Source organism: Pavona decussata, unplaced genomic scaffold (genome assembly GCF_977016875.1).
Source record: "Pavona decussata unplaced genomic scaffold, jaPavDecu1.1 SCAFFOLD_21, whole genome shotgun sequence".
In the NCBI taxonomy this organism is placed as follows: Eukaryota; Metazoa; Cnidaria; class Anthozoa; order Scleractinia; family Agariciidae; genus Pavona; species Pavona decussata.
Genome location: NW_028145444.1, coordinates 2541102 through 2557500, shown reverse-complemented (window position 1 = coordinate 2557500; position 16399 = coordinate 2541102). Strand labels below are relative to the sequence as shown.

Genomic DNA, 16399 nt, shown 5'->3' with positions numbered 1-16399 from the left:
GAAATATTAAAGCGCGCGGGGGACGCTGAGGAGCGAGAAGAAAAGAGCGCGCCCCCGATTTTTTATTTCCCCCGTTTTCCTTCCTTTCCCCTCCTTTTTTCTACGTTTCTCCACTGATGGAGCCTCTGCGGAGGAGAGAGGGTGACAATGGGAGACCGCAAGTGTAATTTTGTGTTTGCGTTGGGCTGCCTGTGCAAATGCATGCGGAACAAATCGAGGTTGGCGGCCATTTTGTTTATCTGTCGTGCAAATTTGCCTCATTTTGATGCAAGAATCTGGCCTCATTTTTACGTGAAGATTTCACCCACACAAGTCCTCTCTCTCCAATATACAAATTGGCATGTCGACCGCACTTTTTAATCCGTGATTTAATACTATTACTAGTTTACATATAAATGAAGGCAATATAAAAACAACACTAAAAACCCAAAATGAGATAATCTTATCAAATAATGACAATAATGATAATAATAATAATAATAATAATAATAATAATAATAATCTCTTTATTAAAATATTCCAAGCAAAATTGATATTTACAAATTAAAAGTAGAGAAAAGAACTAGTAAAACCTATTTACAATTCATCTCGATTAAAAAAGAGAGTATTTCGAATCACAACACAGCTTTTTTCAAGAACACATTTTTTTGAAAAAATAATAATTATTATAATAAATTTTAAAAAAATATAAGTCATTCATATGACCAATTTGCTTTCCACTATTCAAAGACTAAAATTGTTATGAAATAATAATAATAATAATAATAATAATAATAATAATAATAATAATCTCTTTATTAAAATATTCCAAGCAAAATTGATATTTACAAATTAAAAGTAGAGAAAAGAACTAGTAAAACCTATTTACAATTCATCTCGATTAAAAAAGAGAGTATTTCGAATCACAACACAGCTTTTTTCAAGAACACATTTTTTTGAAAAAATAATAATTATTATAATAAATTTTAAAAAAATATAAGTCATTCATATGACCAATTTGCTTTCCACTATTCAAAGACTAAAATTGTTATGAAATAATAATAATAATAATAATAATAACAATAATAATAATAATAATAACAATATTAATAATAATATGTAAATAATAATTATGTATATAGAGCACCGCTGAACATTACAGATACCGACTTTGAAATCGATAAGCAACTAGCGAGATTTTAGGATTAAAACGGTTAACATTCTTCACATTTAGGATTAATAGGGGTTTTGGAATTTTCACATTTTAGTGTATGATATATATCAGAAACGAATATCTTCTTTGTTTTTCAATGCAAATTGAAAATATATTTTTTCTTTTTATAAAAATTTTAAAGCTTCACGTTCAACATGTTTATCCTTATATCACAAGAATTTGAATACGAGAATTTTATATTTGCTGAAAATGTACATAATTTTTAGGAGCGCATGGGGTTGTGTTAAGAGTGGGTCATTTTTAGTAAAGTTTATACATTATTTTAGTGATCAAATTGAGTCAATACAAAAGAGGGCGCTGAAAATTATTTTTCGTTCTCTGTGCTTTGAGGACGCGCTTAAGAAGTCAGGCTTAATCTTGCTGTGCCAGAGGAGGGAGGATGCGTGTATAACATTTCTCAAGCGAAGTTACTCCTCTTCCGACCTGCTACGAAGCTTAATGCCGAGAGTTGCGAACACAAGACCGTATGCCCTTAGAACAGGAGAATCTGTTTTTGTGGCTGCCTCCGCAAGAACTAACAGATTTGGAAATTTTTGCACCATCAAATACCAGAATCTTGTTTAAAATAGCGAAATGTGATATGTATTAACATTAACAGTTATATTTATGTGTCCGATATATTTGTACGTAATTAATGACCCGCCTTGTAATTCAGCTATTGCTGCAAACAGGTTGAATAAACTATCATTAATATTATTATATTACTATTAATAATAATAATAATAATAATAATAACGGCTATGGTCACAAACCCCAGTAAGATGGCCTTCCTATTTTGCTTCAACATCGTAATAAAAAGTATCTCAACTTCTCTGCACTTCACAGCTAGAAGACGTATTATATCATACTCTCAAATAAGTCTTTTATAGAAAGCAACCGAAATCTTAGAATATCACTGCGGACAGCGGAAAAGGCCTATAAAAATGGTATGTTGAAACATAGGTATTCACCTTGGAAGACTCGATCTTTCAGTAGTAATTGATACTTATACCAATGATAGAAGAGCTCTCACCGAAATTGTTGCTTGACCAACGGAGCCTATATTAAAACCAGCAGCGCTGTGGATCTGAGCTACTCAATTCACTACAAATGCAATTTGGCCCACTGATCATGAGTCGACGGCAGATTTAATCAGAAAGCAATCATTTATGAACAAGAATATCAAACAATACGGCGGCACCAGCGACCCATTTGTGAAACTTCCTGTTCTAAGTATTTACTTGAACAAAACCCTCTGTTTATTTTGTAGGAAAGCAATTCATGAGAATTACCAGACATCGGTGCCCTATCATGAAGGTAAGCCGAGAAAGTCTTGGATTGCAGATTGCGATTCAACAAATGGCTGCAGTTCAGTCTAGATTTTAGTTTCCGGTTTCAACCATTTTCTTTGCATGTTGTTTTCCTGAAAAAATTCAATAGTGTAATTTGCTAATAAAATAAATTGTTGGAAGGGTAATATCATTGTAAGTTTTATCGAAGTGTACATTTTTACCCAAAATAAAATAAGGCGTACGTAAACTATCTGAGAAGATGAGCGGTTTGTGAATACATTTTTGATGAGGTAGGCCATTCTTGTTCCAATAATTGTAGCATTAACAATAACAAGGAATCAACTTTTTAAAACTACAGGTTTTAATGTCCAAACGAAATTTATCTCCAAAATTGTTTATTTTTTCTATATTAACATACGCTTAATTCTCTAATCATTATCTCTTAAATTGATAACAGAATTTGATAGTAAAATTGTGCCCTAAAATGTACTCTAGGATCAAGTCACCTCTCTCCAGAAAATAGTGGAAAATATTTACCTTTTCTCTAAACTGCTTTGTAGAAATTTTAAATTTCTATTGAAAACGAAAACAGGAACACTGTAACAGCAATAACCTGAAGGAATACAAAATCCACCAACTTGAAATCGGCAGTTAAAGAAGCAAATCAACTCCAAGCCACGCGGTACGATAGGACGAAGAAAAGTCCTTTTTCCTTCAGTTAATAAAGATTAATTTTCATATTTCATCTTTTGAATTTTCTCTTTTGCTATTTATTATTAAGAGATGACTTCTCACGTGCACGCAACAACCGAAGTGAACTTCCTTTGTTCCTTCAATTCATCAAATAACGTAATCATTTTACAATGGTGATCAGGAGAGGGTGGCATACTGACAGAAAAAAAGCAATATTTGCTATTATGCCTCAAAAAATATTTTCAAGAAGAAATAGAAGCAAAACAGTCCTACACCTCAAAGCTGACAAACACACAAATGCAAATAAGTAAGAAGTTGACAGCCTTGCTCGAGAAAATTCAAAGTGTGAGCCGCGAGGTCAGTTGCCAGGAGTGCGAAACTGGGAGGGTTGTAATTTCGCTGCCAAACTTCTTCAGCTTCTTAGTCGGAGTTCCTGATAGATAGGATAGCTTATTAAACAATAATGGGCGGCTATAATTGGCAACCGCGGATTTATCATCAATTCAGTCTTTGGAGTAACTGCAAGAGGAATTTCTTTTTCGCGGAGAAAATGAATAAGACTACTGGGCAACCTACTATCTACAGTGCTTATAATTCTTTGTTTTTACAGTGGCTTTCCTTTGCTCCTAATCTTCCTAATCTATATATGACCACGTGGAACAAGTTATAGTTTTGAAGAATAACAACCAGCAGAGAAGTTTACTCAACAAAAAATTCCATCGCAATTCACGAATAGACGAGAAATAAAAAATATGCCAGCTGAAAAAGTCCCAAACGACAAATCACTGTTGATTAATTGTTCGCTTCCTTTTGGATGTGGTATCTACAAGACTGGATCAGAAACAGTTTTCGGTTACAAGACACCACAAAGACTGTCTCTTGAAACTCGAAATTACGATCTTTGTCTTCCCAATGATTTTCCATTGCATTTTCTGTCTTCGCGTTTTGTTCTATATTTCTACGGGAATTGTGCCACAATAAACTTGGCCAGTTATATCCTGCCGACATTGGAGGATTTTTTTCTGGTGTCTCGATCAAAATTAAATGTGCGTGACATGTCCTTAAAACTGAGGCTGGAACCTCGCTTGTAAAATGGAACACAACTAAAAAAAATCTTTATGGAATACTACGTTTATGACATAGTCAACATTACTAGTTGTTCCGTACACTGACCTGTAAAGACGAAGCTTCTTATCGCGACGTTACTGGATCAATATCCTCATCATAATGTTAAGCAACATTATAAACACAACATCTATACAATTTTAATTGAAAAAATTCAATATGTCGGATTTAAAAAAAGGAGATAAAAAAGATTTTTTTGTAATCAAGTTGGGGTGTAATTGAATCATACCTTCCGCTTCTGTCTATCTCTAAGCAATTCTCAAATTTTGGAAAAGAAGATACTGAGTATATCTGGAAAAAATTTTAGTCCCATTGATCTCACTCTTTAAATAATATGTGTAGTCAACAGACATTCCCAGATATACAACGTTTATCTCCTAATGTATACGTACCGATTGACTTGTTAGTCCAACCCGATATTCCTTTGATACTGCATGATTTTGGAATTTATTTAAAGTTGTTTTGAATACACACTTGTATATAAATATCTCTGCTGTTATTGCGAAAGCTAATTGGTTGCTTAAAGAAGTAAAAGAACTGCATCAATGACAAAGTCAACCTTAATTGTTCCAAGTTAGGACGAATTTCCTCACTGTAAGTTACGTGCTCAATATCCTCTGCGAAATGTACGCTGAAGCTGAAGTACGCTATATTTATACCACAACTGTACAATTTTAATTAAATTCGTAGATGAGAAGGGAAATCATAGTATAACAGAAACTAACTGATTTCCAATGAGACCACAAGTTTTTAATCAAGCAAGTTGTGTAATTAAATCATTCCTTCCGAAGGCTTTTGTCGCTTGGAAGAAAGAACACGGACGGAGCATCTTTAACCCTTTGAGACCCGGGTGTGTGCTATTTTTTTCAATATATTTTTTGGCAATAAATAGTCTGAACCACTTGATTTCTTCATATGCGGACATGCTATAAAAATAACTGCTGTCTTAAGAAACTGTGGGCACAGTCTAAATTGTCACGTGATGCATATGACGGTTGTTGTTTGTTCGAGCGAGTGTGAGCTCGAATCCGATGAGTTTATTGCTTTATGAGGTTCTTTTCGAGCAATTTTCCTCTGCGGAAGCCCCCAGTCTGGCATCATTAAGCTTGAATATGGGTAGAGGCAAGCCTCTGAAAGAAACCGAGGTGTGAGGTGGTTTCATGCTGACTGAGTCGCCAAACATGATGTGTAGCAGACATGGAGGCCTGCGAGTGGAGTTGTCTCTGACTCTCTGGCCGTTTTTTGGATGGATTCCAGTACCAATTGCAACCAAGGCAATTTGGGCGAGTTTGGAGTAGTAAAAAATTCAATGGATTCGATATTTCGCTGGTAGTGCTGGGTGGCTCGACACTTATAAAAAAAAACTATGAATAACTAAATATTATCAAAGCAAACAATAAGCAAGGAAACGCACAACGAAAATGCTGCAGATGTAGGCAGGATCTATAAAAGATCTAATGAGCCAAAACTATCCGGCTCAAATGTCTCCAAGGCTAATCGGACTGCGTGGAAAACTTAACACGACAGCGACATGATACATACAGGATAGAGACCAAACCGAGAATCAACAGAATAACACTAGTGTTTCTTCATAATTGCACAGAAACGAATCGTTGAGTGCTCCTGATTAGTGCTAGGGAGAACACTAGTTAAAGGAGTCTGAAAAAATCAAGGGGCAGACACTTAACATCATCTAGAAACAACAGTTGTGGTCACAAAACCCCCAGTAAGATAGGCAACAGAAGGATCGCAATTTTGCTTCAAGATCGCATAAAAAAGTATCCTTACTTCTCTACACTTCACAGCTGGGAGACGTATTATATCATCATATTGACAAATAAGTCTTTTATAGAAAGAAGCCAAAACCTTAGAATATTACTGCAAACCGGCGGAAAACGCCTATAAAAATGGTATGTTGAAAGATAGGCCTTCACCTTAGAAGACTCGATCTTTCAGTAGTAATTAATACTTATACCAATGATAAAAGAGCTCTCACCGAAATTGTTGCTTGACCAAAGGAGCCCGGCTATATTAAAGCCAGCAGCGCTGAAGATCTGACCTACTCCATTCACTAAAAATGCAATTTACCCCACGGATCATGAGTCGACGGCCGATTTAATCAGAAAGCAATCATTTGCGATTAAGAATACCAAAGTATACCGCCACACCAGCAAGCCATTATTTGTGAAACTTCCCAAGTATTTACTTGAACGAATCCCTCTGTTTATTTTGTAGGAAAACAATTAATGAGGACTACCAGACACAATCAGTGCCCCACTGTGATGTGGAAGATTGCGGAATCCAATTTGTTCGCTTCTCTTCGGATGTAGTACCTGCATTAAGACTGGATCAGAAACAGTTTTCGATTACAAGGCATCACAACGACTTTCTCTTAATACTCGAAATTACGATTTTTCTCTTCCCAATGATTTTCTATTGCATTTTCTGTCTCCGCATTTTGTTCTATATTTCTACGGGAATTGGGCCACAATAAACTTGGCTAGTTATATCCTGCCGACATTGGAGGGTTTTTTCTGGTGTCTCCATCAAAATTAAATGTGCCTCACATGTCCCTAAAACTGAGGCTGGAACCTCGCTTGTAAAATCAAACGCAATTAAAAAAACTTTATGGAATACTACGTTTATGACATAGTCAACATTAATTGTTCCGTATACTGACCTGTTAAGACGAAGCTTCTTATCGCAACGTTACTGGATCAATATCCTCATCATAATGTTAAACAACATTATGAACACAACATCTATACAATTTTAATTGAAAACATTCAAGATGTCGGGATAAAAAAAAAATAACAAAGATTTTCTTGTAATCAAGTTGAGTAATTGAATGATACCATCCGCTTCTGTCTATCTCTAAGCAATTCTCAGATTTTGAAAAAGACTGGGTATATCTGGAAAAAATTGTTGTTCCATTGATCCCATTCTTTTGATAATATGTGTGGTCAATTAAGTGATTCCCAGAAATACAACATTTATCTCCTAATGTATACGTTCCGATTGTTAGTCCAATCCGCTATTCCTTTGATACTGCATGATTTTAGAATTTATTACATGAATTTGTTTTGGATGCACACTTGTATGTAAATATCTCCGCTGTTATTGCGAAAGGGAATTGGTTGCTTAAAGAAGGAAAAGGACTGCGTCAATGACAAAGTCAACCTTAATTGTTCCAAGTTAGGACGAATTTCCTCACTGTAAGTTACTTGCTCAATATCCTCTGCGAAATGTACGCTGAAGCTGAAGTGCGCTATATTTATACAACAACTGTACAATTTTAATAAAATTCGTAGATGAGAAGGGAAATCATAGTGTAACAGAAACTAAAACTTCCAATGAGAACACAAGTTTTTAATCAAGTAAGTTGTGTAATTGAATCATTCCTTCCGAAGGCTTGTGTCGCTTGGAAAAAAGAACACGGACGGAGCATCTTTAACCCGTCGAGTCCCGGGTGTGTGCTATTTTTTCAATAAATGTTTGGCAATAAATAGTCTGAACCACTTGATTTCTTCATATACGGAGATGCCATTAAAAATAACTGCGGTCTTAAGAAACTGTGGACTCAGGCTAAATTGTCACGTGATGCACACGTCGGTTGTTGTTTGTTCGAGCAAGTGCACGAGCTCGAATCCGATGAGTTTATCGCTTTATAAGGGTTTGGAGTGTTTTTGTTGTTTTTCTTTTTTTCTGGCCGAGTGGTTTCCATCAAAATTAAATGTACGTCACATGTCCCTAGCTGAACTGAGGCTGGAACCTGGCTTGTAAAATCGAACACAATTAAAAAATAACTTTATGGAATACTACGTACGTTTATGACATAGTCAACATTAGTTGTTCGGCAATAAATAGTCTGAACCACTTAATTTCTCCATATACGGGGATACCATAAAAATAACTGCTGTCTTAAGAAACTATGGGCTCAGGCTAAATTGTCACGTAATGCACACGACGGATGAGTTTATCGTCGCGTGATGCACACGACGGTTGTTGTTTGTTCAAGTGAGTGCAAGATCGAGCCAGAGCTCGAATTCGATGAGTTTATCGCTTTATAATTTTTTTGAGCCATTTTCCTCTGCAGAAGCCCCCGGTCTGGCATCATTAAGCTGAAATGTGGGTAGAGGCAAACCTCTGAAAGAAACAGAGGTGTTAGGTGGTTTCATGTTGACTGAGTCGCCAAACATGCTGCGTAGCAAACATGGAGGTCCACGAGTAAAGTTGACTCTCTGGCCGCTATGTGGATGGATTCCAGGATCAACCAAGGCAATTTGGGCGAGTTTGGAGTAGTAAAAAATGCAATGGATTCGATATTTCGCTTGCAGTATAGTACTGGGTGGTTCGACACATGAAAAAAATGAATAACTAAATATTATTTCCATGAATAGAGAAAACTGAAAGAAGACAAAGAGAGCTCCCTATTCGCGCATTTTCTGTGAGCAAAACACACAATATCGCTCCTAAAATATACACCTAAAAGTGGTTAACCGAATCTCATACATAACCATATGAAATCACAACCTCGTTCCCAGGTTCTCTCAAAGGACGGAAAGAGGAGGGACCCTGGGCTCTGATCAAATCAGGCCTACCATGTTGTGCAACTTGATCTCCACCTGCGTCACATTTAATATTGCGCAATCTATTAAAAAGTAGTAATAATTATGGACTAGTAAAGTGTGTTCGATCTCTAGGAAAATAATTTTTTTTCATTGTACTGATTGCCTTGAAATATTCAGAGAAGGTTTAGTAGCTCAACATCTTGGTAATGGACTTGATTCATGGGCTCCAGGCCCTCGTATGAAATCGAGGCGAGTCGTCGGCCGGTCCAAGAAACCTAAGAACCCTAAGAATCGCATGGCATCCAGACCGAAGCGAGTCAACCCATGGGACTTCACTTAGCTTGCGGGATTCAAAGCTCTCGCATGAAATCGACGCGAGTGGTCAGCCAGTCCAAGATGGCGCCCAAACCCTGAAATCGCACAGCATCCAGAAAGAAGCGACACGAATAGTATGCGTTCTCCTTATGTCGAATGCAATTATGAACTAAATGAGTGAAATCTGACTGGAACAGCTCTACAGTGAGGAATTAATGTAGACTGTCATTTGAAATGAATTTTCCAAATTTATTTTCGGCATACAATTCATGGTAAGGTAAAGGTGACTATATGGAGAATTAGGTTAGGGTTAGGGTTATATGGGTGACTTTATGGTACCTTACCATGAATTACTTGCCATTTTTTCAGGATTTAACTCCGGGAACCAAAACTTTGCTTGCGCTTACAAACTCGACCTCCTGAGTTGAAAAAAAATCACATTTGGTGTAAAGAATGTATAAATAAAATATAAAACAATCGTTCCCTCCTCTCTATCTTCCAAGAAAGTTACAGTCAACCCAGGTCACGCGTGAACGATATTTTTGAAATTTGAACGGAGTTTTGAAATTTACATGTCAGTTTTGAAAATCGCCAACGAGATTTCAGACTTCTCGTAGAAATTTCCCTAGCTTATTGACGGTATAAAGCTGTGAATTTTTCTTTGCACTGCAAAATTGAATATTTCATGAATAACAATTGTTTCCCAAGTATTTTGAATCTTTTTTTTTTCAGTTAATGCGTCTTTTTCGGAACGATTTCCAGAGAAATGTCCAACATTCCATTCACACGTCGGACATTACAAAGAGAAATTCGAATGTTCATTTCATTCTTGGAAATACTGTTCACGCGTGACCTGGGTTGACTGTAAAGTGCGCCTAGCCATTATTGTTGTATCAAATGATAAGGGTCGAATGGTAAGTATTTCATGTTATAGTCACCCCTACCTTACCATGAAATATATACCGGCCGGTCAAAAGTGCTGGAATCTGGTCCCAGCCCCCTTACGCCATTGAACTCGGCCCTCCCCTACGAAGTTAGCTCCTGGATAGCTCGGCGATGTAGACCATTTTGGATGAGATGAATCGTGAATAAGTACAACAGACAAACAAAACAGAACATCGCTAAGCCGACCTACAGTTTACTCAAAAACTGTCCAATAGACAGAAGCTTTTCACACTCCAGAATTCATTACAAGAGTCAGGCTAAGATTCGATTAAAAAATGCGAGTCAAAAGCCTGCCATCATTTTAAAACAACACAGTTGTTCATCGCACACGAGATTTTTGCAATTATTTATTTAGTTAGCTTTATTGTTTGTTTGTTTGTTTGATTGTTTTTTTTTTAAAGTTTAAATAACTTTCCAAATATCTTGTTGTAGTTTTCATTATCCTTACTGCTAAAATTAAAATTGATTTTCGGATAAGACAACGTGTAAACATCGATTCCCATCAGCATTGCCTCAGAAGTTAGAAAACGTTTAAAATTAAACAAAAGGTAGTTTCTAAAATAGAAAGAAGAGGTGTGTGTGTGTGGGACGACACCTAATTTTGTCATCTTTTGCGGTTGCAGTCGGCAGAACAGTGTGTCAAATGATATGATATGAATCAGTATAATATATTTCCCCGACAAAAGTTATTGTTATACAAATATCCTGGTTTAGTTAACAATTTAATTATAATCGAGATAACGTGAATTTTTGTCTGATGACTGAATGCACACTTTTGATGAACATGTCTGCATTCAGCAATTCCCGTTACGTGCGCCTGATTGGCTGATAAAAAATTTCAGCCATCAAACTCTCATTACTCAAGGAAGACCGTTAAGTTTTGTTGGTCGATGAAAACACGGTCGCTTAAAAGCTGAAGTTTTGTTATCGCTGATGACTGAGATGGAAGTCTTTGCTGCTAAACAGCTTTACTCGGTAAGTGTATTTGAAATCTCGTTTGATTTGTTTGTAATGCGGCGGCCTTCACCACATATTAGACTGGGCTTTCGCGTTATTTTTCGATTGATTTGCAGTAGAGATTTGTAGCAAGAATGACACAATTTGGAACTTGCGAAAGGCCAACAGCAACCGTTGAACTTGAACCTTGAAGTTCACTGGGCAATCGTAATTTTGCGAACTTTCTGTAAGGAAATTGAAACCTAGTTCTTTAAGCTATCAGATGGCTGAAATCACTTAATCATATCAAGTGTCAACGCATCTTAAACTACGTTTTCACCGGACGCGTTAAATCAATGCTTCGCGCACGCTTGCCACTGGCTTGCTCCAGGGCTTGCTCCACATCTTCTTCGGTCGCCAAAAGTGAACCCAGAAATAAATATCAAGGTAACACGAACATTTCTCTGCGAAGGAATGAGTAGTGAACGAAGGGCTGGACTCAAACTGGATTTTCTTGAATGTTCTTAATACTTGTTGCACAATATTCTAAGACAGATTAAAGGCATTAGGCACATTATTTGTATTTCCTAGAGCTGTCTCTACTCTCCCTGTAGTCATGACATACTCAGTTAAGTTTCGGAAATGAAATGTTATATCTACTGCGCTATGGTCAAATTAGTTTTTCGACTTTGCATTTGCTCCTAGATTTTGTATAACGATCAAAAATAAGAACCGATTTTTTAAGTAGACAGCAGACGGGTCCTTGAATCCTTTGTCTGTTCCACACTACAGAACAGTGTTCTGTCCGCCCTTATCTATACGATCATCAGATTATATAGATTTCCGACTAATGCCTGCTAATTGTTTTCCGGCTTTTCACATAAATCATAAAACAATTTGTCTGCCATCATGTTCGGCAAAAGTGTTTATCTGCGAAGGGGGGAGGGGGTGGGGGAACTCCTCAGAATTATTTTGTCTTTTGTGTGATACACCTTATGACAGGAAATAAACGGCAGCTTAGCATGAAATTTCAATAATTCGCATTAACGGAAGTGGCATAAATTTCGTTAAGCCCTAATTTTCACCAGGACAGAGGTGATCAGGTATATTAAGTGCTGGAGAGGTGCGAAGACCTTTTCTGGGTTGAAGTTTTTTGAATTGGGGACCTTTTGCGGATTAGAAATTACTTTTGTGGCCTTTTTTCAGGGAGAACGATTTTTTTCACTCGTCCGCCATTTTGAAACGTGGTCTGTGCGACCGCTGACAACCAAAGTTATGGTGCTAAGTCCCTTACGGCAAAAACCTAAAGATATATCTGAATTCACCCCCAATAGTTTCAAAAATACCCAGAAACTTTCTAAATACAAACTATTTCTCGTTATAGTCTATAGCCTAAAAATACACGAACAGCGGTTCTCTCAGTTAAAGGTTGAACACCTCGGGCTAGATTGTGCTCTTTCAGCGTGTTTCTGAGAGATTTTCCCGTTTTTGATCAAAATGTGGTGAGATCGCTCTGCTGGTAGGTGTTGACCTTTCAATCTTGATCGTGACAGGAAATACTTAAATTTACTAAATGGAGGTTTTCTAGGCCGTTTGGATTAGTTTCTTTATGCCATTATGTACGCTAGCTCTGTGACATTTTTTTACGCTTATCGGCTCATATGAACTGCAAGATTTCAGGAAATGCTAAATAAATGTTATCTGTAAAAATGTATTTTGTTGCATCGACTTTATGGAACAGACTGCCGGCTGACCTGCGTGTGGTCACGACACTTAGTGTTTTTAAAAGCAAACTTTTAAAGACGTTTTTATCAGTGAGAAAAGATGATTTTCATCTCAAAACGATTTTGACAAGCTCAAAAACAACAAAAATAGCAGGCCGATTTCTCGGAGAAAGACTGGAAACTAGATGTTTTGAACGTTTCCTCCTCCAAAACTAGCCGTACGACCCTAGCTCAAAATTTCAGGATTTGAAGAGTAGCCATGAATAAACATTTCTGCAAAAGAAAACAAAAATCCATTAGACAGAATTTTCACCCCAGAGGAAAATGCCGTAATTTAGCTATTAATAAAAATCTGTCTTACAGATTTCTACAAAAAACTGCCTGAGGTTAATACTTGGTGAGTTTTGCCAGTTCTCAAAATTTGGGCATGGGTTGTACGACTACTTTTTGAGAATTTGGCGCCTAAAAGTCTCTTTTTGCGACCTCAATGAAAGTTGTATCGCGCATGCGCTAATTTCGGGGAAAACCCGCACGCGCAGTAGCAGTGAAATCACCGCGAGCTCTTCAGGGAACGAGAATGATCATTCTGCGAACTCATGTGAAACCAAGCAAGTGAACTTCGCGAGAGCTGACTTTGGGTTTGTTTTATGGAGCCCAGCAAGCGATTGAAACAGCAGCTACCTTACATTTTACAGTCAATTCATTCAACGTCTCTCAGGAATCGCTTTGTTTATAATTATGTGCAACACTGTGCTAGCACGATAAACTTCCTTCACGGGGCAAAACAATATTTTTCGAAAGTCTAGACTCCAACGTCTGTGAAAGGGAAGCCCAGTTATGACTCTTCGGCCGGGGGAACAACCGTTCACAAACAATTTACTAAAGGGCAAACCAAACTGAAAAATTTTTTTCGCGGCCGCCATGTTTGTTTTGGGGTTTACCTTGAGAGCTCGCGTGATTTCTACTCGCGCGGGGCTTACGTGACAGTACGCGCGCGCGCGATATTTATTTTGTCAAAAATACTGTAGTAAGCCACCTTGATTTACTTTTCTTTTTTAACTTGTTAATGAATTGTAGCCTATTGCATGATGTTTGTTTATCACGGATATGAGATTTTAATATTTATATTAGATATGTTTCTTTTGATTGCATGTGATCCTAACAGTTAGGTAACATAGACGAGCCCCTTAAAGAGTTACTGTGTTAGACACAATAAATACGAATTCAGTCTCCATGTTTTTTCTCCTTTTGTTCACAGATATGAGTAGTCCAGCAGCCATGATCGAAACACCTCATGAGGACAAAGTTGTCAGTGATGGGTCAGACCTTTCTGTCTATGTTACAGCACCTGAGGCGATATTCTGGTGCACTCTGTTCATTTTGGAAGCTGTATTAATTACCATAGGAAATCTGCTTACAACTGTAGTATTCCTACGCAGCCGAAAGCTCCGCAAGAGGCGATACTACCTGATTATCAACCTGGCCATCTCGGACGGGCTTGTGGGAGCATTAGCCATGCCACAGTTCATCCTCCCGTTCGGTAAAGCACTTAAAGTATGGAAAACAACATTTGCAATTAACAGGGACGTTGCCTTGTTTTTCGATATGTTCGCAGGATTTGCCTCCATCGCTTTCCTCACAATGATCTCACTCGAGCGGCTGTACGCCACTCTGCGGCCATTTTGCTACCGTGCATTGAAATCACGCTGGTATGTGCTCCTCACCATCATCGCTTGGGCTACAGCAGGATGTATCCCGTCAATCCATCTGCTCGTGCTTCACTATCACTCCTCCACGCAGAATATGATGGTCACTCTGTGGGTCCCATTCCTCTCGGCGCAGCTCCTGATAATCTGCATCTCTTACCTCGTGATTTGGAGGAAGGTGAAAATCGTGAACAGAAGCGTCGGAAGAGAAAGGGCAATGGAGAAAGAATCTTCACTATCCCGCATCTGCCTCCTTGTAACGGCTGTGTCCGTGGTGGCATGGCTACCCTTTGTTGTCATGAGCATGATTTACAATTCAAGCCCTGGGATGTTTAATGTCGACGCCCACGCGTTCTATTTCACCAAATTTCTCCATTATTCCAATTCTCTATTGAATCCTGTGTTGTATGTTGTTAAAATTCCCGAGTTCAAGGAATCCTTGACGCATCTGTTCAACAGAAATGCCGCTGACCCCTCAACCGCTGATTTAAATGTTCCGCTTTCTGCTAAGGTGTCAGTCCGGTCTAATCGCTGAGTTCTAATTACGAGTTGATATGTAAAAGGGGATGCATGCCGCGAATAGTTTTATGTGAAGGCGTCAGTAAGTTCAAGCCCTTCGCATTTTGGCATGTCGTTGTTACTCGTCGTGTTATTATATCTTATGCTACTATTTCTGTGCATTTTGTTCACAATGTCGAAATATGTATGAGATTTCCAAAGCGTTGACAATTTACTCTTCTAATGATTTATCAATCAGCCGGAGTGAATTGTTCGTTGTTACATAGGTTGCACCGAGTCAGTCAGATTGCAACTGAAATTACATCAAAATCGGAAATATTAGCTTTCAAAAATTTGTTGTTAAATCTATCTGTTATTCTTATTCTAATCATATCTTCTGTTCTCAGTTGAACAGCCCCCTTCCTCCACCCCTCCCCCCTTCGCCCACAATCACCACTACTTCCCCCACCAATGAAGAGCCTTTGTAGAGTGGGGTAGGGAGAGTTCAAGGCAGGAGAAATCGTAAATTTACTCAGTTAAAGTGGAGACTGCTTAACGTGTACCAGCTTAAATTCTTTCAGAGAACGTTACGTGTAAAATTCAAAAGTTATTTTCCTGAAATATTAGTAATAAAATGTGATTATAGACTGTGTCGCGGTAAATGTCGCCATCTTGGGATGAGTAAGGCGAGAAATTGGAGGCGAGCTTATACCAATTCCCATACATTTCTTGCTTTGCGAGGTTCGAGTTCGTGCGCAGGCTGTTAGGACTGAGAAATCGTGGCCTTTGGCCAAAAAAATGTTTATCGGCTGAAAGGTGATTATGACTCTGTCGGGGGTGGAAGCTGAATAATGCGGAAAAACGGGATTAAACAAAAAATGAATGATGAATATTTGGGTTTGGAAAATCTGCAATAATGAATAACACAGCCACTTCAGTGGAATAATGAATAAGACATTTGTTTATGTACTTCCTGATACATTTTCGACAGAAGCTTTATATTTACATGATGAAATCTGTTGGTCAATGTGAAATTTGCCTAACTTGCGTGCCCTAGCCCCTTTATATACAGTAGAACCCCGGTAACTCGAACTCTGATGTTTTGAAGGGAAACGAAAAACTGTTCGAGTTAGCGGGGTTTCGAGTTATCGGGGTCGATTAAAATATTCAATTTTTCAGGTTAGTAATTAGTAGTTTATTGATTTTCAGCACTTTGGTAGTGCAAATTAAACTTATTTAACGAGAAACTAATACATTTTGTATCTGTTCGTTGCACTAATTAAAATCAAATTGCTCCAGTCTTTGATTTAGTGTTAGAATTCGATCACACGATAAGAAAAGCTAATGGATATCTCAATGGGCATCCGTGGCGAGTTATAAGAACCAGAAATTCGAGTTACCA

General features: G+C 37.7%; 2 protein-coding genes across 3 annotated transcripts in view; one reads left to right on the top strand and one right to left on the bottom strand.

Moving 5' to 3' along the window:
* Positions 1-7066, bottom strand: part of LOC146486210 (uncharacterized) — a 13494-nt gene extending 6428 nt beyond the window's left edge. Inside the window, exon 1 of one of the 2 annotated variants that reach the window (XM_085099456.1) lies at positions 6983-7066. The gene's annotated coding sequence lies outside the window, so the exon portion shown is untranslated. Of the gene's footprint in view, positions 1-4350; positions 4531-6982 lie in introns of those variants that run through there. The other variant, XM_085099448.1, reaches the window with a different exon arrangement.
* Positions 7067-10985: 3919 nt separating this feature from the next.
* Positions 10986-15502, top strand: LOC146486209 (somatostatin receptor type 2-like). Its single transcript, XM_085095905.1, has 2 exons — positions 10986-11108; positions 14052-15502. Exon 2 carries the CDS (start codon positions 14054-14056, stop codon positions 15032-15034), a length of 981 nt encoding a protein of 326 aa, XP_084952031.1. The 5' UTR covers positions 10986-11108; positions 14052-14053; the 3' UTR covers positions 15035-15502.
* The last annotated feature ends 897 nt before the right edge of the window (positions 15503-16399 follow it).

Bases quoted from the DNA above. Each gene is read 5' to 3' on its own strand.
- LOC146486209 (XM_085095905.1), top strand. From the start codon at position 14,054: ATGAGTAGTCCAGCAGCCATGATCGAAACACCTCATGAGGACAAAGTT.